The sequence below is a fragment of the Strix aluco genome, chromosome 16, assembly GCF_031877795.1.
Source record: "Strix aluco isolate bStrAlu1 chromosome 16, bStrAlu1.hap1, whole genome shotgun sequence".
Taxonomy (NCBI): Eukaryota; Metazoa; Chordata; class Aves; order Strigiformes; family Strigidae; genus Strix; species Strix aluco.
The window spans coordinates 15,658,021-15,682,641 of record NC_133946.1 but is presented as its reverse complement, the minus strand read 5'-3'; the positions used below and the strand labels follow the sequence as shown (position 1 = coordinate 15,682,641).

Genomic DNA, 24,621 nt, shown 5'->3' with positions numbered 1-24,621 from the left:
TGGGTGAAAGGAAATCTATTGCATATCAAAGAGCTGTTCAGAGAGGTCAGCTATGGCACACTCGGAAGGCAGCATCAAAGTTTGTGTTTAAACTAAGATAGTTGACAATTCTGAAACACTTTGAAGCAAAGGAAGCAATGTGACATACGGAGAGTGACTTTGGTCCACACAGAACATCCAAGTATTATAGTAGTCTCCTCGGGAAGGTCCTTTAAGAGCCAGCAGGTACAAAAAAGCAGAATGGTGGATCAGTCCCCCATTCTTTGATCCTAATCACATTTTCTGAGACTTTTGTATCAGACTTCTAGAATGTTTTCTTCTGATGTTTCCACAAGCTTGCATGGTAACTCTAAATCTTTATCTGTTCAAAAACTATTTATAGATTTAATGCTTTTCTAAAGAACTGGTCTGTTTTACCATTTTTCACCAATTCTTGATGACAAGTGTGAGCCATTGACAATCAGTGATACAGCAATAGGCATTCAGAGTGTCAAACAGCTTTTGAAACTGTAACCATTTCAAAAAAGTTTCTGGTTGAACTTTACAAGGTTGTGAGTCTGTGCAACACAAATAGGAAGTACTTGATGATTGAGAGACTTCAAGGGATTGCTATCATGTCTGGGATACCTTTGTCTGCTTCTTCTCTTACACATTGACAAGGAGATTTAACACAGCAAAACTAAGGCTTCACATTTGGCTTCGCAGGATCTGATTGCAGCTAAAACTGACATGCTTGCACTCTCTTTCACCACTTTTGCTATGGAGATGTCCATGGTCCCTTCCCACATTCCTCATCTCCCACACCAGCTTTTTCACCAGTTGCCACGCTTGCCCGATCCACTGTAAAAGACACCGTTGTCTCTGACACAGATCCTTCCAAGGGATGCTTGTGCTACAAAACTGTAACAGTGCCTTCAGTTTTATCACTTCCATGAAGCTGAGAAATCAGGATCTATCAGTACTGCAGTTCAGCCAAAAGACATCTGAGAAAGCTCAAATACAAGAAGCAGACTAACACAGAAAGCACAGGAGATCAGGGTAGACTAATTTACCCTGAATGGATGCAGTACAACCAGCTCATTTAAAGCAGGCTCTGGTAGGTCGCACCACACAGCACTGTGCAGCCAGACTTAGGCAGAGAATCCCAATCAGAGATGAATGCTGGAAAAATACAGCACATTCTCTGAAGAAGTTGGACTTGGAACATCATTCATGGAAATGTGTTGTCATCTACTTAAAGCGCCTTGTAAACCAGGAATATAATGTTCCCAATTGTCCCTATCACAGTACTCAAACAGGTAAAGGCAAAAGAGACTTTCAGGATAACTTGAATCAATACAGTCTTTATGTTCTTGTTTCTATTTAATCTAATTACAGTAACAACTAGCAGAACAGAGCAAGAATGATGTTTAAAACAAAAGTTAAGGTAAGTTACAGGTAATAATCCAATTTCAAAATGGCAGTAAATTCAAACCCTCTTCCTTTACGAGTAGCATATTACTGTCTGCAGAACTTGGAACTGGACTGAACTATCATGGGTATTTGATACTGAGCTACAGGCATTTGCCCTTTCTGAAACTGGAAAGATATCCACTGTAATTATATGAACTATGTAACCCTGGTTTCCAGCTCCAATTTACAGCAGATAAATTTACAGATTCAGGTGTCACAGTGGGGATTTACATCAACAAATACAGGCTTGCAAGAGCTACAGCACCAACAGCTTATTCAAAGCTATGTTTTCAGAAAGAAACTATGTGAAACTATTGAGCAGACCTAACAGAGTGCAACATTATGGTAATTTAACCCATTACTGGTAAGAAATTCCCTCTGAACTATTTCCTCCAACAGATAAGTTAAGATTAGTTCTCTCAAGTTAACGTTTTCTGTGAATTCTGACCTTTAGAAACTGAAAATAGCACATATCACTTCCTATCAGATGGATATCAAAAACTAAATTTGTAAATGACCTTATTTGACATTATGGATTTATGCCTGACTTATTAGGGTTTGGTTACAGCAATCATACTTGTGATTCAAACAAGCTTCAGTTAGAGGCACCACTATGGATTATACAGATAGGTATCAAACATCATTTCAACAATTAAGAAATTTAATAATAATAATTTAATTTTAATAGTATCTTAAACTTTGCAAAGTTTTGCAATAACTCTTTTGGGCCAGATCCTGCAAAAGATAATTTATATAAATAGGAAAATTGTGCCTCCCTAGCAAAGCATCTGAACGTCTTTATTTCTTGAACTACTCTATACTTACCACATAGTCCCAAAGCTCTTGGTTCTCTGGTACTATTAAACTCAATAATCATCACACCTGTGTTGTGAAACCACTGAATTCTGATTTTTGTTGGGGTCTCAACTGCATACTTGAAGCCCGAATCCTCGACTTTGTATCCATATTTTCTAACAGTTGGCCAAGCAAATCTTGAATTTACTGTTATCTAAAACACACACAGAAAAGATGTTAAACGTCAGGTACCAAGTGTTAGAGGTAGAAGAACTAAAGGCAGACTCTCAACAGCTAAGGAATCTAATTCATAACTAATTTCAAAAGGAGTCAGGCTCACCCCCACAAAGATAAACTGTTAGTCTCTTCAGTACCTGTATTATTTATGTACCTTGCTCTGCAACTTACCTCATTAACAGTCCTTGTATCACAATTTGACTCTTTGAATTTACAAGCTGTTTACTAAATTACAAAGTTGGAACAATGAATTAAATTGCCTATTTTGTCCTACTTCAATTTCCGGTATCCACATGAGGAGGTAGTTGATTACAGAAGTAAGATGCTATCTAAAAGGCAAAAAAACCTAACCCTCAAAATACTTACTTTTCTACTTAAACGATTGATAATAATTTGGTTGGATACATAGGTTAAATTCAACATTGCCAGGCACAAAGAAGTTGAATTTGAATTACTCTGTGGAGAAAGCAAAAATACATCAGCCATAGTCATGATGTGCAAAATCTTTTTACATTAACTGCTTATTGGTTTTAGGTACTGGGACATTAAGGATTTTGGCAAGGGGTATATTTTTAAGAGAGGAAAACTGCTGCTGTTGTAGTTTCAAGTCTGGACTACAAAGTTCATCTAGATAGCATTCTTGCAAAATAAACAAACAAAATATTATGACTTCATTGTGTTCAGCAACTGTGTTCTGTCATCCAGTCTTGAAATTACAACAGAAATAAAGATTTTCAGGAAAAAAAAAAAATGCCAGACTAGCTGTTTGGACAGCATAAAAAATGAACTACATATCTGAGGGTAAACAAGACTGGGAATGATGAATCTATATGGTATATGAACAGTACAGAAGCAATGGATCAGAAATACATCCATACTTCCTAAGCTACAAGGTGCTGAACAAAACAGAAATCACTGAATACAACAGAAAAACAGATCTGAAAGTCATAAACAGATCTCCTTCTCCATATCAGTCATCTAGAATTAGCTGCCATAAGGTACTACCTGCGATCAAGCTTTGTGATGGACATTTATATGGACATCAAAATTACCTAGCCTTCATAGAAGAGACTGGAGTTTAAAGAGTTTTGTAAAGGCTCACAAGAAATTAACTCTTCATGACTTAAAGCCAATCTACGCTACCCATCAGGCAGAACAGCCATTACAGTTTCTCTCTTCCCTCTGAAACAACAAATATTTGCCCCTGTCAGAGACTTGGAATGAACAGGGTGGTCTAATTTACTCTGACAATCCTACAGTCTTTTATGGCTCTGAAAACTGGTGTTTCCAGTGCAAATTTCTCAGAAGGAACTACGTATACACAGTCAGGTGATAAAGTCCTATACAATTCGTAAGTGTTGTAAAGTGGAAATACAATTCGTAGGTATTGGCCAGAAGTGAATAATTAACCACAACTGTGTGGTATTACTATGCCCTTCCATTTAAGACATATCTTATGAGCCATTTGTTAGCTGATAAATGTTAGTTACCATTCTACAGTCAAGGACATGGATGGTTATAGTTTCATCTTGAGTTTGACTAACAACATAGGATGCTTCTTTGAATAAAGCCAAGTGATTTCCATCATAGGTTACAATGCTCAGATCAGAGAAAATTGTGCAACGACCTAAGAAAATGAAAAAGGAATTAAACATTTTTTCCAACTTATTTTAAAATTTCTGTAAATATTACAAAATATTAAGATAAAACAATAAATGTTACAAGATTAAGTTTGACAGATGTGCACATATTTTCAACTATATTTGATACTGTTGCGTCTCTGTAAATGGACAGCAGAGTCAAATTCTGTTTCAGCGGGACAATGTGCAGGCCTCCGCAATCAGTTATTTTCTTACAGTTCTTGCCAGCAGAGGTTTGTAATTTTTACAAACCCAAAACTAGCAAAAACCATGAATGACATGATCCTTAGTTCCCTTCTAGTCTTGTTCCTAAGGCGGTAGCCCATATGGAAAGTTTCCTTCTTCCCAAGCTTATTTATTGCTAAAGCTTTTATGTTTCCAAGGGCTTGGAGTTCTACTCCTAGTTATTTCAAACTCTAAAGCATAAGCAGAAATTTGCATTGCTTATTGCTGCATTCTTTCTTTGGTATTATGGACTAAATTGAGTTTTCTTCAAGGTTTGGATTCCTCCTGCGCAATTCAGGGTAACTGATGGGAGTGACTACAGTATGGCTATGCTTCCAGAGTCCCCAGACTGTTAACAGAGTCTAAGGAATCTTCTCATCCTGAAGTAGATCTAAGATAAACCAAAAAAATCCACCAACTATATCAACTATGTGTCCTCTGATTAGACACAAGACAAGATGGGTCTAATTCACACCTAGACATGTCCACTGCAAACATCTAAAGCTGGGTAAGAAATATCCTACATTAGAGGAGCATTTTGATTTCATTTCTCTGGATGTAGAGCTAGAATTATAAATTGCATTAGACAATGAATAACCCATACAATATGCATCTTCTGTTTCTATGCCACAGTATAGAAGTGTTAGTCCTTAGCCTGCTTCAGTATGCATTAAATTGTCACCTAAATTAACTTCAAAAGTACTGCATAATTAAAACTTACATGCACATTCCCACTTTGGGCAGCATTTGTCACCATTCATTTGAGTAGCAAATCCTAAAACTCCACAGCTGGGTTGAGTTGCATTGTATGGGCAGTTCTGCGACTTATTAACTTGGATCAGTTGTCCATCCAAGCAAATGTGTTTTATGCACTCATTCTCTGTGATTGGCTAAGGCATATTTAATAAAAGACATAGGTTACCATTCTTACCAAATTAGTATCACAATATTGCAGAGTATTTGCTCAAAAAAGGGGCTCACATTCTTCAGGTACAGAATACTTATGAATCCCCATGACACTGGTGGAAGCTACAAGTGAAGAGCACATTTGAAAACCCAACCATCCTGAGGACGGTTTAAAACTGCTGTCTTGTTGTAAAGCAGAGAACAGCATTACTGAATTTTTAACTTCATGTTAAAAGAAGTTGAGAAGGAAAAGTATGGAAGCTAGAAATAATAACAGGGATTTCTGGAAAGATGTTCTTTATGGAGGGCAACATATCAAAAAAATGCCACTGTCCAATATGAAGCACCGTATTTTGCCGAAAAACCAGTCTCGTAAAACACAGAAAACTGAGGCCCAAACCAGTGTATTATAGCACTTACAAAAACCACGATGTGTAATGAAATCATCCAAAGTTGGCTATAACTGAGAAGATAATAGGACTCCCTGTTTGATACAGATATTTTAAATCTTAAAGATCAAAAGATGGTTCACAATTTTTTTTATGAGTGTGTAGAAGTAACCAGACATATTCAAAACCAAACAGATAAATATTTATAGTTACTCACTGTACAAGTTTGAAGAGTTGCTGTTTCTCTAGGCAGCATAAAAGCTGATGCTGTGACTCCTGACATGCCTTCAGGTGTTGCCAGTCTGTCAGAAAATGTTGTAGTCAAGCCATAAAGTGGTTTGGTAGATAAATGGGCAAGTAAGGAAACTGATGAAGCTGTTGTGTCATTTGGATGGTCAGATGTCATTAGCAGTGAACTCCCAGAAGGCATTTGCACCTCAGATGATATTTCAGGTTTTGAAGTTTGAGTAGTACTGACCAATGACACAGCTATAGAAGAAAAAGGTTTTGGTTCAGAGGATGAATGTATAGTGGACAGTACTGATAGACTTACATTAGAAGGAACTGCAGTTGTGTTTGTGAAATATGGAGAGTAAAATGTCTGAGGTGTTTGTGGGGTAACAGTAGCACCTTCAGTATGGACAGCTTGGACTTCTGTTGTTAATTCTGGTTCTTCAGATTTTACTGTATCAAAGGACATGGCTCCTTTTGCTTCTGATGTAACAGAAAAATAGGTGGGTTTCACAGAGCTTGTGATGGATTCTGTTACTGCTTCTGCTCTGTCTGAAGCTGCTGATACAATACTAACATTTTGCCCAGTACTGCTTATCACTGAAGACGCTGAAGCTGCAGCTGATGAACGGGCCATAGCTGACAACACTGTACTTGATAGAAATGTGGAACTGTAGGCGGTGGTTGAAAGTGTGACAAGCTTAGGCAACGTTGCCGTTTTCTTCGTATCACTTTTGCCCATTGATGTGGATGGCCCACTCCCTATCATAATGGGAACTTCTGTTGTTTCTGGTAACAAAACCAATGAAGAGGTTGACTTAGATTCTGGTGAGGCTGTAGCTGTTTCAAGTGTTTGACTTGAATCAAATGATTCAGTAAATGAGGCCTGCCATGTGAATTTTAGACCAGTACCTGCCTTTTGTGTGGAAAATGAAGGAAATGCTTCTTTTTTAACTGTTGCTAAAGAAGAAGAACCTGCGAGCACTTCTGGTGAGGAAGAGAGAATTCTGGTGCCAAAAATCAAGTCAGCTGTTGTTCTAGTTGGGACTGTAGACTGCAAAACAGAGGAAGTTCTTGATACATATGGCTGCGTGACTGCATCAGTTAAACGCAACTCTTTTTCAGTTGGCAAAATAACTTGCGTAGGACCTACTGAGGTAGGAGATATACTTGAATGAATGCCTTCAGGGAGTGAAGTGATTAAGGGATAGGAGGAAGTAAATTCTACTGTAGCTTCAGTTGTGCTAAAGACACCTTGTGGCTGACCAGTGGATTTTGTTAGACTTTCTAGAGGATACTGGTAAATTGGGGTACTGCTTTGGCTTGTCAACAAAGGCCCAGAAGTCTGACGACCAAATTCCATAGCCGTCTGAGTAGAAAAATGTGGTATAGCCATGGTCTTTGTGGTCTGTACTGAAAGTTTATCTCCTGAAGATGTCTGCCAAGAAAAGGGGCCTACTGAAGATGGAAGAAAGGATGGCTGAGCTGTAATTGCTGCAAGTTTTACTGTATCTGTTATACTTTGGACTGTAGATTTCAATGCTGGGTATTTTGGTGTGGTTGTTACTTCTGGTATCATTTCTGTTAAAGGAGGTGAAGAAACCAATTTATCTGCTATATGGGTAGAGGTGGAGAAAGTGTAAGACGACCTTGTTACTGGAAGTACAACAGAAGGGGACAGAGTTGATTTTTCTTTGGCTGTCATTACTTTTTTGCTTGTTATGAGCTGACTGCTAAATTCAGAGGGTGGGGAGAATGTGGCATAAGTGATATTTAAAATGGCTTTGCCTGGTGATCTGTCGTGTAATACTGTTGTTATTGGACTTGACTGTTCTGTTATAGTCGGTAAAGTAGAGAAAGTCAGGACTGGAGAGGTCTTTTCTGTTGGTAACATAGATTTTGCTATAGTTGTTCCTGGATATAAAGAGATCATTTCATGGGATGTATGCACAGGACTGAGAGCTGTCAGTGATGCTTCTTTTCCAAATGACGGTAGTGAAGGAAGAGAAATGTTTAAAGAGATTAGAGAACTTGATGGTGAAGAAGGGAAAGCAGATGGCTTTCTAGTAGAGATGCTAGTAATTCTTTCCACTTGTGATTTATCAGGCTTGGTTGTCAACAGCGTGGTTTCAGTTGCACTAAGGAGAGAAAGTGGAGATCCAGTGATGGATGTTCTTTGAGCTGACTCTCCTTCTGTAGCTACAAAAGGAACTGTGGTGGTTTCTTTTGATGAGATAGAGGTTTTCACTGCTGATGTGGTAACACTACCTGAATATCCTGAAGTGCTTGTCTTCTCTGTACTTGAAACCAGAGTTGACTTGTACTTGGTAGATGTTTTTCCAGAAAATAAAGTGGACTTTGCTGCTAATTCAAAAGGGGATGTTATTTTGGATGTTACCTCAACAGACAAAGGTGTCACTCCGATAGTCTCAGCCACAAGAGGATATTTAGTGTATAATGTAGTCAGGAACTCTGTTGTGTTTAGGACTATGTATGAAGGATATCCTGTAGTGGAAACAGTTTTATATGTTTTTTTTAATTCACCTGAAGCTGGAGAAGCAGGAGTAGGACCAGACACTGGAGGTCTTTTTGTAGAAAGACTGATAGATTTTTCAGTTGTAGAACTAGGATGCAGTGAATATGGAGGGAAATAAGAACCTGACATATGCTCCACACGTGATGTTGTTTTGGGAGTTTCCTTTTTTTGAGTTGTAAATGATAACAAAGTTGTTTCTGATGATCTCTTTTGAGTTTGCAGAGTTGTTGTCTTTGGACCTGGAGTTGTAGTGAAGGGCACCTCTGAAGTACCAGTCAGGTGTTGAACCATTTCAGTAGAAGGTTCTGTAATTGCCTTTCCTAATGAAATGGGTGGTGTGGATGTTGGTGAAAATGTAGTCTTCACGCTCTGTTCGGTTATAACAATTGCTGCTTTTGTTGTCGCTGAAGACATTGGCTTTAACAAAGTAGTTCTCACAGGAGAAAATGACGTTAATGTAACATTAGCTACTGTGGTAAAAGACTGTCCTACACTTATTCTTGTCCCTTCTGAAGTTCCTGTTATATTTACTGGTGGTGTATATGAAGGCATGCCCAGAGGTGGTGATGAGGAAAACTGGGGCAGATAGAGAGTAGTTTTTTCTGTTATTGACTCAAATGAACTGGGTGTAAGTGCTGTAAGTCTTTCTGGTTTTACTTGTGCTTCTTTTGTGGGAAGTGTTCTTGTGGCTGTTTCTGGTATTTCCATTATTTTAGTTTTGACTGGAAATTCTGTTGTTCTAAGCATAAGCGGTGTTCCAGTAAATATAAAAGTAGAAATTGGTTTGCTTTCTGATTCTGTGCTTGTAGTCACTGCATGTGTAGCAGTTACTGTCTGAGGTTCTGTAGCCCTCAATAGTTTAGTGGAAACACTACTGATTGGTTGTATCTTTGTAAAAGTTTCTGAACTGACAGTAGATGGAAACAATGGAGAAGTGTCAACAGGAGAAGACAAGCTTACATTAAATTGTGTTGTCTCAGTCATGGCTGTAGTGCTTCTCATAGATGTCATCTCTGTTGACTGTGAAGAAATATTTGATGATAAAGTTATGGTTAGAAGTGTTGTATTAGATGTACCAGCTGAAAATTCAGTTTTCCCTGTAGTTGCAGTGAGTTGCAATTTTGAAGCAAGTGTTGTTTCCATGTCCTTTGCTTCAGGTACAGGAAATGAAGTTGCTGCTTCACTGATCCCTGCCAAACTTGTACTTGATGTCATGTGTGAAACTGCTGGTGTTCGACTGCTGGGTGGCAAAGGTGGACTATCATCTGCAGGTTCAATGCCTGAAATCAGACACAAGTAAATAGTAGTCTGAAATTTATGAATAATTATAGTCATGAAGGTAGCAGAGCTAGAAGGAACTTATGTTAACTTACATAAGACTTTTCAATTGCCTTTAAACTTCTAAAATTCATAGCCAAATTAAAAGATAAATTCATTAAATCATTTGCTACACATCTAATGCTACTGGAATGTTTTATGAAGAAAGAACATCTTAGTTTAAAATTTGTCTCAGATTTCTGAGGAGTGAAATTACTTTAACAAAAACGTATGTTCCGTGAGCTCAAGATTCATGTAACTAAGGTCATAGTTACACAAATTTAAGCATCAACATTTGAAAATTTGACTGAAGATCCAAGAAATTAATAAGCTACATATCATACATAGTATATATAATTTTGCAAACATACAGTCTTCAAAATACACGCATCTTTGAGTGATTTCATCCAGCAACATATTGAGAGGACAGGCAGGGATGCATCCTTCCACTCTAAAAGAAAAACAGTAAGTATTAACTAGTTGAACAGCATCTGGATTGAGCATTTAATTTTTGGAAAACACAATTTATTTAGAAAGTATTTTTAAGTAGACAAAGATTTAGATAGACTTGTTCTATCTAAATCTCATCACCTCAGCGTACCCCTTCTAAATGCCATTGCCATGGCTTCCATTCCTACTCAGATCGAAGCTAAAGCATTAACTTTGCAATACCCTTTGAAATGAGTCATTGCAGGTTCAATAGTGAATGCAATTGCTTAAGAAATGCCAAATATTCTTTGCACACCAAAATCCAAATGCCAGTTTTACCAGGTACTTAGCACAAATTCCAATTGGAAGGAAAAGGCAAGAAGGACAGATATGGCTTTTGCAACGTCATAATGAAAAAGTAGGGACACAACTCTTTGAAAAAAACTTGTAACCACCTCTCTTTATTAATACTCTATAATATCCCCCCAGCTTAAAAGTTAAAAATATTCTATTCAGAATCTCACAATACTTACCTAACAACTGAAATGTCACTTTTATGTAGCTGCCACAGCAGGTTGTATTCCATTTCTTTTCTCCTTCACTTGCCTCCTTATACAAGAACACCATCCTGCTGTACCGAGACTACATCTGGTCCCTCATATTCTTACTATGCTGCATAACCATACCACCCAAGGTACATAATTTTCAAAAAAAAAAAAAACCCCAAACACCCAACCAGATACTTACTTCGGTACTGCCTGACAGGTTTTTCCCAAAGGGTCCCTGCATGTCTTGAAACAAGGGCTTGTACAGGCATCATAATGCCACTCACATGCAGAACGGGATAGAAATTTAAATCTGACATCTGAAAAACAATCAAGACCTGTTATTCTCATATATTTCTAGAAACACACACAGATACATATCACTAAGAGGCATGCTTTCAGTTCACTGCAGCTCTAAATCTCTTACTGTTTCTACCTGTATTCTCTACAAATAAATTTGGTAATATTTTATGAACTGCTAAGGTCTTTAAAGCATAGACAAACAGTTTATGCTTATGCAGAGTATATTAAAGAGTGTGGGCTCTGCAGCCTGTTTTACTCTTTGCAGTGTAAAACACAACACTGAATTACCCACATTTACTGCATATTACAATCACTTGAAAATGAAGCCAGGCAAGTTAGAGCTATTGTTTTTAAGTTTTAACAACTGTATCAACAATGAAACTATATGTTTGGTTATTCAAACAAAATGCAAAAATTAAGATTATGTTGATTGAGTACAATTATTGCTATTAGAATCAAAATAAAAAGCACCAGTTGGATACACTGATACTCTTTATAACATAATGTATCATAACAGTTGTTTGCTTATATGTAAAATTTGCTGGTATAGCACAAAGGTGCACATAATTTATATGATACAATTGTATTTTAAAAGCCAAAACAAACACCATTTCAAATAAAGGAAGCAGAAAGTATGTCAGTTCAGGCTCTTTAAAGCAATACATCTTAACAGTCTCCTCAACGCAGTATAAGATAGCCACTCAAAGAGAAATTAATTCAAACCGCAAAACATTCTGAATCTGAAATTCTAACTTCTCCTACAACGAACAAAGTAACACAGATGAGACATGTAGTCTTGCAAAACGTAACTGAAAACATACTTCACCAGACAAAACAGTACCAATAATGAAAACCTAGGGCAAATTAAAAAAAAAACCCACCGCCAAACTAGAAAAAAAACCCCAAACCACCTTCAGAGTATCTACGCAGACATTGTTTATTGAAAGACTACAAATTCACATAATTCAATCCCAAAATACATATTTAGATAGAGAAAGAGTTAAACTTCAAAGTGAGGATAAACAGAAATAAGGAGCAGCTATACTTCTAGTGCTGATTAAATTATGCAGGAACTTTACAATATTAAAGCTAAGAAGAAATAGACTGTAAAATCTGAGAAACGAATTTGTGACAATCATCATGTGGGTGACATGCACTTTTATGTTCAAATGCAGCATCACGCTTTCTTTTTCCCTATAGTCCTGCCCCATATACACACAGAACTGTTTCCTGTACAATGCTGCATTAGCCCAGTGGCTCCTTCAACACCTGCATGGCTTAGGCAATACATCTGGATTTCAGTACCTGAACTACAACAGCCCACCCCAGCTCCTTCCTGGAGCAGTGAGGACAGAGCAGTGTTCCCATACCTTTACGCCTGCAGAAGATCACCATCATGACATATGGGTCCCCTCTAGATTTGTAAACCTGATCTTAGAGCTATGTTGTTCAGAGCCTATGAAGAGCAGCTGTTCTTAAACAATGTTTATACTAATGACCAGAAAGAAAATGCTTACTACTTAGAAGTTTCCATTTTTGGTCTTTTGAAGTCTTTTTGCTTTATAGTTTTGCTGATCTTTGCTTGACTGAGATACAAAGAGAGTGGCTCTTTTACATCTTCTGTGAGACATTCAATTTTTCCATGAGGATCCTAAGAAATTGTTCTTCCTGCAATTTAGGGACATTGGCACTTACGGGCAATTATCTCTCCGCCACTATTAACCATTAATGTCTTCTTTTTAATACAAATAATTCTCTTAAATCAAAGGTATAAATGAAACCCACAACAAAAGAGTGCGTACGTTGCCATCTAGTGTTAATGTTTTTACACGCCACTCCATCCAAGGACATGTCACTGTTTTTGAAAACATGATTCTTATGACAGTAACGAATGCATTTATAAAATTACATTCCACTAAAAAGCTAATTAAATGTCGCTGAATTCTTCTGTGACCCCTTCTAGTGAAACAAACTTAAGTTGCTTAAATCTAATGGAGAAAGGGAATTATTTCCATACATTTTGCTGACTGATGTATAGGGTTTTGTATGCACACTGACAGGTCAGGGTGGTAAGGTTTAAGGACAAAAGAAGAAAATACATGACAAAAAGACAGAACATATCAGAGGCCTGTTGGCACAGGCAATCACTAACAGTAGTAATAACCAGCAATAACAGTATATACAAGTGGAATCTAGGAAATCTCATTCATCAGACTACCTAGATGAAGTAGAGACAGATCCATAACTTTTAACGCTTGCCACCAACTTCTCCATTAATGACAAGTTTCAACCTCAATAAAGGCACAAGCTTTGCAGAACACATACTGTAGTCTGATGAAGAACATTAGTTTCTCAGTTTAGCAGAAGAGTGATCATGAATTAAGACTTCCAAGTGCTGGGATTAAGATACCATCTCCCATTCTCCAAACTTAAGACTTTTATGAAATGACTGCCACATTTCCCTCAAGCTTTCACAGTTTGCTGGTGTTGCATGCATTGGTAGGAAATAGAGTGAATGTCTACATGAAGGCGTAGCATTTGTTGAGTGGTTCATAAACACTGCTTTCAGTCAAGAGCAAACAAAGTCATGCTTGTCTGCAAATTTTGTCTCTACTTCTGCAGAAAGAAGTATGGACAACAGATGAATCCATGAACCTGGTCATAAAATATGATTTCAAAGAAAATCTGTAGAACCAATAGACATTTAATTTTCCAGTCAAGGGATTTTAGAGAATTGAGTACGCCAGGCCAAGCTGTATTAGGTTTTTTAGTGTGTAAATTACATAAAAGAACAGAACAAATCACCACAGCAAGAGTTGAATACATTGCATGAATTGGTTTCCAGTATCTCAAAAGTTTTCAGTATGTCTCAGTAAACCCATCAGATATAATGAAATCTGTGCTTTTTTTTGAATTATGAGAAAATGCCTTTCCAGCATTAGGAAAATGTCCATTCAGTCATTCATCATATTTAAACTTTTCACAATTGGCAGTATCACTTCTGGAATGCCTGAGCAGCCTAAGGACTGAGCTCATTGACTGTGCAAGCCAGTGTAAAAAAACAAACCAAAACACCCCAAAAAAAGCACAACAAGATGCAGTTCCTGCTTACAAAGTTTAGACTAAATAGAGATTAGACAGAAAATGAAGGGGAGGAGAAACAGAGGCACAGAGCTGTGTTCTGAACAAACATGAATTCAAGACTAAGCCAAGAGGGCAATAAAGTATCTCTATACCTAGCTAAAATACATTATTTTGCCTCTTCTTAGCACATACATCATATTAACTATGACCACAATACCCACAATCATTAGGGTATAAGGAAAAGCTTTAAAGGCATTCAAGCATCCCTCTCCCTAAACTGAACAAAATATTCCTTTTACTCTCTGTATTGATTTTAGACATTGACTTGCACATCAGACCAACCTCAGGTTTATTGTTACTACAATACTGCTATTCCTGTGACAGAAACTACCACAGTTCAGAAACTGAATTTCACCAGTGTCATCACACAAATGCTTTCTGCTAGCCAGGATGCTAATCAGCCACCTCCACCACATGCTTCCCATTTTTTTAATACTTAAATTCCCCCTCCAGCAACCAGTAATACGAGCTTACTGTACTCTGCGCAACAGTATAGTTCACTCACAACAAAAGAATGATACACAGTTTACAGACAATGAGTCAAGCTGCTTATTTCAGGCATATGTTCCTCAAAAAGATTTGTCATGGCATTTGAAAATAACTGTGTGTCTCCTGGTGAAGTCTACCAGCATTTGTCTTCTGTTTGGTGACACAGCAAATCCTTCACAAAATGGTAAATTATGCCCTGGATGACAGTCACTCCAGCTGACACGCCAACTGAGCCCACAGTTCTTTTACCTAACAGAGGCTGAGCATATTGACATGTTACAGTACTGCAGAAAGCTTTTGTATGAATGCAGGTATACATGTTTCCAAAGACAATATATTAAAAGATATTCCCTGACTCCACTGTATTCTCACTTGCTTGGACATCAGAGAAGCATTTTGTTCCCTGTAACTTACGATTTTCATTCCTTCTGGCTTTCAAAAATATTTCTGTAGTAATGAGGACAGTTGCTACATTTAATTTCATTTTTTTTATCACTGACAAACTGTGGTGTTCTGTTGAGATACAACAACTTTTCTTAGTACCTTGGTCACTTTTTTGTGTGTTGACAAGTCCATCCTTTTGTTTTTTTCCTATGCCAACTTTTACCTCACAGGAACAAAATTTGCCATTGTCACAATCTGCATATTATTAATAATTTCATGCTATGCTCAAAAAATGGCTACTTCAAAAACTAAAATTTGAAGTGTTCTAATGTTAATAAAAGGTTGTATTTAAAATAAAGGTTTTAAAAATAAGGAAAAAATGTTAGGTATTTGGATTTTCATTCTCACCTGACACTTTTTTCTGTTTTGCTACTTTTCCCAAAGATTTCAAAAAAATCTAGTAGGAACAAAATTTGCTTTAGAATTAGTTCTATTTATAATTGCAGCAAAACTCTGCTTAGTAACGTAGATTGCCTATCTCCTCAGTTACAAGTTTAGAAACATGAAATCCTATCTACCCACTTAACACACACAAACTACTAACAAACTCTGCCCATGACTCTTAAATTTCTGCAAGGAGAAATGTAACCAAGTATCACTGGAAAAATTGAACTTTGTGCCCAGCCAAAACATCACTGAAAACAAGTATAATTATCTACCTCTCAGATAGTTTTGGTTTAGTTTACTATTACCATCCTAGAGGAATATAATCTTGTTAACGTAACTATTTGATCTCTTCCCATTTATTCAGGCAAAAATGGGAGTTCAAATGTTTGTGTTTGTGGTATAAATAGGAAAGATGTTATAATTCTACAGTAACCTCAGTCTGATTCCAAGACCTACAGAGCAGATGTGTTCAGTGACATACCCAGGATTCACAGGTACAACAGTGGTTGCTCAGCATTATCCAGTCCCAGGCTCCATGTCATGATCTTTTGGACTGACAAAGCATATGAGCTCAAATTAAACTTAAGAGCAACTCATTATAAGTGAAACACAACATTCTAGAAAATTAATTCTACTGATGGAAATAGGTAAGAGAAAGTTGAAGTTAAAATCGTCAATGATATCACTTAACACGCAAGACGCTTTTGTAAAAGAAATAAAATTAATTCAATTTTCAGTTCTGTACTATGTTCCTGAATGTGTTTGTTAATTAAGATACAAACATTAAAAGCAACCAAAAATGCCTTCTATCAAACTTAGACATCAATAGACACCTCTATGCAGTGTGCATATACTTATTACATCTTGAGATTTTAACTTTGGCTGAAAATTCTCTCTGAAACAGGCCTTATATTTACAGCAAGTTAGCTGTTAAAGCACATAATTAACATTAAGAACTTTGCTGCAGAACTTATATTGGGCAAGTCACATTTTTATAATATATATAAAACTAAGTCGCAGTGATCTTAAAAAAGTAAAGCGTATTATGATAATTCTATGAAGTGTAAAAGGTAACCAGCTTGAGCATGTTATTTTAAAAAAGGGTAAGAAAACTGCAGCTATATCCATAAAAAGGTCATGAATTCCCTACATCCACTAATTTCCCAACAATTTCAAATGTGAATTGATCGCTCTTACATGACACCTCTGTGCTTGTCCATCTGGTAAGACTAAGTGTATTCTTTCTTTTGACTGAACACATACCAATCCATTGCTGGTAAAAATTCCTGTATAAAAATGCAAAATGTATTTTCTTGTGAGTAAGTATACTCTAGATACTCAAATTCAGTTATCAACTCAAAGTCTCAAACGTTTGTGGGGACAGGACAGCAGACAAATCTCAGCGTGATGAAGATAACCCAACTTAAAAGCTGAAGTGACTTCTCATGGAAAATACTTTGCAGCGTTAGCCCATCACATCTGCGCAATTTATAGTCAAAGTATTTCAATGTGACAATATTTATTGCTGTGAAACTGGAAAAAGTGACTCGTCAGCTGACTTTAAACAAACATGTATCTATTGCTGTGGTGATCAGGTCGTTTAAAATTCTTCCTTTTGAATGTGCGTCACAGAGCATGAAGAAGTCTCATGAGGAACTTTCTGGCCAAGAGGATTTACTGGGCCTATTATTCTGCTCCCGATATTTATCCTCTGATTCCGCAGGAATATCTGTTCCCGGTTCAAGAGTTTCTGATCTAATATGCAAAGCATTTACAATAGTCAGCAAGAAACTCAATACGCTTTTGCCTGTGCACTCTGGAGCTGGTGTAACTTTTCCATTAACTTAAACAAATGCTGCTGTATTTTTAGACCATGTAATTACCCTACATCAGCAGGCTGGCCCTTGTGAAAGTACACTGGAGAAAGATTCGAGCTCTATGTTTCTTGCTTATAAAACTCTGAAACCCAAGCCCTCGGATGTGGTGATTAATGAAATGCCTCTTGATCATTTGATCTGATCCCACTTGCTGAGGTAAATTGTTTTAGTTTTCCATTGGCATAGATAGGATTTTTTGGTATAATGACTGGAGGGTAAAAAGACTTCACACTTGAAAAGACATACCACTCTGTGTTAATGGACGACCACTGAGAATTGGAACATGTTTTAAACTTCTTCATTCCTCCCTCAAAGATAAAAGACTAAGGAGATATTTTTGTTATGTCCAAAAAAAGTTCCTTGCTTGAAATGCTGTAAGAACATCCTGGTAATAGCATTAGCTCTGTAATTCTGCTGTTCAAAACCCTCAACAGCTCTATGATTACAACCATTTGTCAAGAAGCAACAGGCATTTGGCAATGACAAAATCTGTCATTTTTTCTGAAGTTGGAGTGTGCCAGTCAACAGCTGCATTAGGCTGTCAGCATAATGCACCGCAAAACATCAGCAGATTCACAATGCCACCATTAACACTTTAATTCAATGTTTTGATAACAAGAAGCTCCACGAGGCATACAGTTGGCCTCTTCTGTCATAGAAGTCAGTGCCTGCTTCAGATTTGTCTGTGCTGAGATTCAAAATGGTCACCATAAAACATGGCCAGGCCATGCTTCATTTGTTACAATATTTAATTTTCCTTCTCTGCTTGTAAAACAAGTTTCAGTTTCAGAGAATGAAAAACTGGGTTTTAAAAATGGTATTGCCAAGAATTGCTACCCCAGTAAATTAATTACTACTGCATTTAAAATTACAGCACAATAAAAAGCTTTAGAACATTAAAATAAACACTTGTAGTGACTTTGGAATTTTATATACCACACAAAGGCCAGTGGTTTCAGCAAGTAACAGTTGTCACTGAAGTTCATAAAGTCATATGAATGCATTTGCTGTATCTGATGTATCAAGGCAAGCAGACACTAAAGCAAATGGCAGTTTCATGAATAATCTGGGTTTTTTAAATTTATAGGCCAACATAACTTTCATATATATTGTTCTTAACCTGTAAGGCCATCTTAATTTCAGCACATGGTTCCCAAGTGTTTAAGAACATGTCAAAACAGTTACTACTTCTTTTCCTTACCAATCTAAAAAAGTAAGAACTTGATTGATTAGTAATTTTTTTTAATGCGTGTTTTTTGTCATCAGTTCTTGTAGGAGCAACTTTCTGATCCAGCTCCTACAGAGTACTAAGAATATCTCCTACATTTCTGATCCTTATGTCTCAGTGGAACGGGACGACTATTACAGGAATGGGAATCTCTCAAGTAGGTAGAAACACTCTTACAGCACTCTCTGTTGTGTATGCAAAAGCTGTAGCTGTCCAAGAAATATTAGAGAAACAGACATGTAGATCCCCAAGAAGAGGCATACATCTCCACCTAGATGATGATGCCTGAAACACTAGGGGATAACATCCCAAAAGGCACAGCCTCTGTCAGTGGGTATACAGATAAAGGTTAAGGTGTTTTTCAGGGAAAACATGGGGTTTGAGGAGTGTAATCTACAGGCAATGTCCTTAGCACTGGATGGCATGAGCTCTGAAGAGACCACAAAGCTTGCAACAAGAATGCACTTAATGGAAGACTCTCTCTTTGTGGCAAAGGGAAAGGAGGGGAAAATATCATCCACAGACCTTAGAAAAGAACTGAATGCATCTCTAAAAGCTATTCCCTTCATGAATCCACTGTTCATCAGCATGAATTTTCTAGTCCTTAAGAACTTCCTCACTGTCTACAAAGCAAATATTGACCAGAAACTGTACACTAGGTTATGTATTTCCAAAAACCCATCAGCAAATAGACCAAAGTTCTGTGTTAGGCTATTTAATGGCTTTTGACTCATACTCACTACAAACCTCAGGGAAGAAGATTTTGAGCCTGTGTGCCACAGATTACCCACAGCTCCCAGTGATGTAGGGGAGAAGTAGGCAATCTCATCACCTCAGAAAATATCAGTACCATTTAGCAATGGTATTTTCATGTATTTTCACAGGGAGCAAACTGCTGTTCATAAAATACAACTTTAATTACTTACCTACAAGTTTAAAAAGGGTCGACAGTCTGAACTCCTCTGAATGATGGTACTTCAAAAGCTCAACTGAAGAGGCTGAAATGTGGATGAAGTATCCTGGTTCTGCAAATGACTCAAAGGAACTGTATCCTGAAAGCCATGTATTCTTATGAATGACAAATGTAGATCTGTTGTGAAATGCTTCTCTTTTTTCCCATTTAGAAAGAACAAGAGTATTATTGGAGGCCAAGTGAAGAAAATAGTTTGGTCTCTCAGCTGTTTCAAATGAAATCAAGTTGGAATCTGAAAAACACATAGAACTCCTTTACTTGCACATATATTTGTAATAAACTAAACTCATTCTGATGTCCCACTACTGGTATTTGTAGCACGAGCAATGAAAAGTGACTTTGGCCCAGTCAGTGAAAATAGCCAGCATCTGGTAAGAAAATATACTATATACCCATTTCAGAGTGCTAGATTCTGATGGATATTTAGTTTTCTAAACACCCTACAGATTTCAACAGGAATACAAGCAGATTAAGACATTTACCCACACCAGGATAAAGGAATATAGCCCCACAGTCAAGCAGAACTTCAGTTACAGCCTTCACTAAGCCATTTATTAAATAAAAATTTAAACTTCATGTAACTAGCTTTACAAGTAATGTTTGCCATCAGGAATTTATAGCTTAAGAGCTCAACCTTTCATTAAAAATAAATTACAAAAATGTATTCTGCATTCAGCTTACAGCTTTATGTCTTAATTTCCAAGCAGTCAGCCCTCTAGCCCTTCCCCTAAGAATGTTAACAGCAAAGTCTGTTTTCTGGTAAACGTACCCACATAATACCTTACCCTGAAAACAGTACTGCTGATTTCAAGCAAGCCTCTGTACAACCAATTGCAGAGTGGCAGATCTTGAGCCTGTTATAGGCATCTGTCACTTACAGAATTACTTCATTCTATTTTGCTCTGCTCTTCTCTTGAAAACAACCATTAAACTACTGTAAAATCAACTAACCCTCCAGGTCTGGGTAGCACTTCTTGAAAAAGAAGAATGCATAGAAAACAAATGATCTCCATTAAACAGACAAGCTATCACATTCTGGTAGAACACTGCTGGAAGAACCACTTGTTTTCTGAGCATAAAAACTTCTATTAATCTGAAAAAGATAGTGGCACTTATGAATATCTTTTTATTAATTGTCTGCAGCAAGTAGATATTTGATAAGTAACAACAGTCAGTGTGATTTATAATACCTGCCATATAGCCAATCTGTACATCAATGCCCAAAACTTCCCACTGTCCATGATTTGTCTGAAACTGATGAAAATACATCTGTTTTTCTGAGACACCAGAAAACCATGAACACAGATACGTAAATGAAGACATGGATATGAAAAATATCATATTGATTCTATAAACTCCCCCAAGGCTAGATGATGAAATGCCATTTGCTCAAATGGGACCATAAGGCACAAATTCCATTTGCCAGGTTAAATTCTGAGTGAGAGATTTTTATATGGGAATAGAACAGGAGGACGGACCTTCCCTTTCCAAACCTAAATTGAATGCAATGTTCAAGTGTCTCAAAACTATGACTAATAAAAGAAATCTGGCCCTGGATATTCTGTTACATGAGTTCTTGTGTCAGTTCTACAGACAGCAGTATTACTAATCAAATGCTTGCCATTTTTTCAACTGACCTATATCCCTTCTTTGATTACACAAAGACAGCCACCTTCAGGCTGTCCAAGGAGCTAAATCAGGGGGCTCTGGGCAGTTAAACTGTATTGAGACTCTAGTGGGCATTAAATGCTTGGTGGGAATAAAAATTGTGTATGCAGATACAACGGCAACAAAGAAATCAGTGTCACAAAGTGCTGAATATATTCTCGTAAGCTTTCTCCACCTGTCTGAATGTGTGCAAGACCTCTTTCGTCTGCTGAACAAGCAACACAATCCTTCAGTAGAAACTTAAGTTGGGATCTGAAGGAGACAAATTTGCAGTATACACCCTTACAGAGCTCAGGTTAGTGCCAATGGGCATCTCTGTACAACTGGGCAGAAAATGAGCGATGGTGGAAAGCGAGTGAATTAGGGAGTACTTTTCTTGTACCATTTCTCTCCCATTCTTTCCCATGTCCCAGTCCTGCCAGATGAAAGGTGGAGGAAGCAACACATTATCTGGAGCACTGGGCTACACCACTGGTTTGGTGCTTCTGAAGGTTGGGGCAGGGGGCTGTTGTTTTTAATCTAAAAGTATCTGTTTATAGAGCCACAATCACCTAATTAAAACCAAACACATGAAAATTTTGGCAGAAAACGTTAAGGTACACAATCAACTGACAGGTAAAGAAAAGATTTTTTTGACCCAGGTGTATCCTTAAATGTAGGCTTATATTCAAGGGCAGAATTTACTCTGCCTTATGGAAGCCTCTAGGTTACAGCAACTTGAACTTTACCATGTGCTTTGGGTTTATAAAGTCCTGAAGTCAGCATAAAGCTCACTGCATGTCCAGGAACAATATCTTCTTCTCTCACTGGGAAAACAATACCATCCACCAGTTTCACCGCCATTACAAATTCTTCATCCAAATAGCTGACCAGTTTGTAGGGGCCCTTTCCCAAAGCTGTTAAAGGAAAAAAAAAAAAAAAATCAGAATTACCTTTCATGTCAAATGTCACAATGCTTGAGCCCTGAATATTGTGATAGAGCACAAAGAAAAACACACCTTCACTCTGAAAACAGCTCTAGGTGCCATGTGCTAAACTATAATGACTACCAAAACAAAGTCAAATTTTTTAGAAAATACTTGTGCTGAAAACTGTCCAGAATACCCAGTTACAGTTTTCAAGATTAGCTTCTCCTTTTCCTCCCTCTCATTCACTTCGGTTTCATGGTCACTTTAATAAAGTTAGCTCACTCCTCAGTTATTTGATTTAGAAGTAAACAGTGTTCTATGGACCACCCTGGGATCCCTCTAAATTGTTTATTTGTATGGTTGAACTGATTATACATTTCTTACTATTCTTGAAAACCTATTTTATTAGTGTCCAAAGTGTGAGGCATTTTGCAAGGAACAGAAGTTTGTTGTCATCAGGTTATCAAAGAACTTGAACAGTGTATACACAAACGTAACCACTGGGAAGTAAGACAGGAAGAAATCAGCATCATAAGCAAACAAATGTTCATATTTTACCTATAAGAAAAAAAGCCAAAAGCATGTAGTTATTTTACAAATCTTACAATGTCACACCTCCTCACTTTGTTCCAATTCCACTGCAGAAAAGTATTTTAGAGTTTATTTTTAAATGTTATTTGAAATTATTTTTGTAAACTTCTCTGCTAAAACCAGGCATTTTAAACCACATGTGAGCGATTCACCTCACTACCATTTTACCCACAAGCCAGGACATGGCTAGCATACATCTACAGTAAAAGAGTCCCAGAACTTCCCAGCTGATAGTTGCAGCTAATACCATTGACCCTTAAAATCTATTCCAACAGGTTAAAAGTTTGGACTGCAATTTGCAGCCTACCCTCATGTTCTGGTTCTCCCTAATCTTAAAATTTATTAAGTTTTGAAATTCTGAGGAGGCTGCACTGCTACCAGAGGTTTAGATTCTGAAGGCATGAATGGCCAGTTAGGACAGAAGCCCATGCCTAAACATGTACAGTGATACCTGGTTACTTTCAGTGCAGGAAGTTGGAAAACATTTTAAAAATTACTTAAAACATCTAACGTTCTGGAAATGTTAAAATTAAGTCTCATATCTCAAGTCCATTCAAAACTTGAGAAACCACAGCTACCAGCTGAAAATTTCCCCTTAAAAACAAAAACCTTCTGCTCCTGCTTCTAGTACTGCAACTCTTTCACTCTGGATTCATGACAAAGTTACATAGACTAAACCTCTCTGTGGTCTAAGACAGTTTGTCTCCAAAACCAACTAATTCTGGAGAATGCTACTATATTTGAAGTAGAAAAGAAAATCTTCAGCTTAGAGATGATTTTTTTTTCCCCCATTGGCAGCTCTGAAACATCCTGTGTTGAATACAGATGAGATGGATTAGCAAACAGTAAGAAGCTCATAGATGAGAAGTATATGCTAACCATATTTATTACAAGCTGATCATATGCACAACTCTCCACTATTTCAACTTATTTCTGTCAGTGACAATTCAGTAACAAGTAAAACTAATTAAACACTTTAAAAGTATCTGTTATCCTCTAACTTCACTTTGCTACTACTGCAGATGTTAGAGGCACTGCACTTTGAATCCGTTACAACTGCACTAAGATTATCTAGTATCAGACTGTATTTCATTTATAAAGCAAAAGCAACCAAAAAGGAAATACAATCACCTCTTATATTCAACTGGCCTTTATTTAAATTAATTTAAAGGCTTAAATAGTGATTTAGAGAAAAACCCACTGCATTAGCAATTTGACCCCACTCAAAATATTTTCAGCAGTCAGTATATCAGAAAAATGTAAATTTCTTGGCCTTATCCTTTGGGCCTGGCATGTTGCACAAGTCTCTTCTAATTTAAACTCAGTCCCTCTCTGAGATCTTTCTGGGGTTGAGCTGCTGCTATGTGAAGTCTAACAGAAGACCAAAATATCACAAACCATCTGCATAGACGGGCTGTGATACGAGCTTGATAAAGAGATTTATAGAATAAATAGCAGGACTCCTGACCGTTCCTCACATCAGGCTGGCTTGCAGGGCTTGAATGTATGTCACATCTAACTATGCAGACACTCGCTTTATGACTTTAGAATAGTCTGAATAGAGATTCCAGTGTTAACACAGCAGTACAGCACCCAGCGCACATGCAAGGTTTACTCTAGCACCTGGTCCAAGTTTTTCACCTCTCTCTGAGATTAAATCTAATGCAGCAGCAATGCTTGTTGCTCAGAAACTTAAAGCTAGGTCAGAAATACCTAAACGGGGGAGTTATTCCATATTCGGGCACAGAAAGCTGAAATATCTTAATACCTAGCTCCCTCTGGAGGCTGACAGTAGATCAAGAAGGGTTTAACAGACTCACTGGGTCTCAGTTCTGAACTGCAGTATGCCTTAAGCAAGTAGTGCCACCAGGACTACTGGGTTGAACAGTCTATTAATTACTTAATCA

At 37.3% G+C, this 24,621-nt stretch overlaps 1 protein-coding gene across 1 annotated transcript in view; it reads right to left on the bottom strand.

The window, feature by feature from the left end:
* OTOG (otogelin) overlaps positions 1 to 24,621 on the bottom strand; it is a 106,461-nt gene that overhangs the window by 22,625 nt on the left and 59,215 nt on the right. The window contains exons 32-40 of the mRNA XM_074841775.1: positions 21,944 to 22,111; positions 19,501 to 19,779; positions 10,905 to 11,022; positions 10,100 to 10,179; positions 5,862 to 9,691; positions 5,071 to 5,239; positions 3,975 to 4,111; positions 2,851 to 2,940; positions 2,278 to 2,461 (exon numbers count right to left, since the gene is read on the bottom strand). Of these exons, the coding sequence (XP_074697876.1) occupies positions 2,278 to 2,461; positions 2,851 to 2,940; positions 3,975 to 4,111; positions 5,071 to 5,239; positions 5,862 to 9,691; positions 10,100 to 10,179; positions 10,905 to 11,022; positions 19,501 to 19,779; positions 21,944 to 22,111 (5,055 nt within the window). The remainder of the gene's footprint in view (positions 1 to 2,277; positions 2,462 to 2,850; positions 2,941 to 3,974; positions 4,112 to 5,070; positions 5,240 to 5,861; positions 9,692 to 10,099; positions 10,180 to 10,904; positions 11,023 to 19,500; positions 19,780 to 21,943; positions 22,112 to 24,621) is intronic.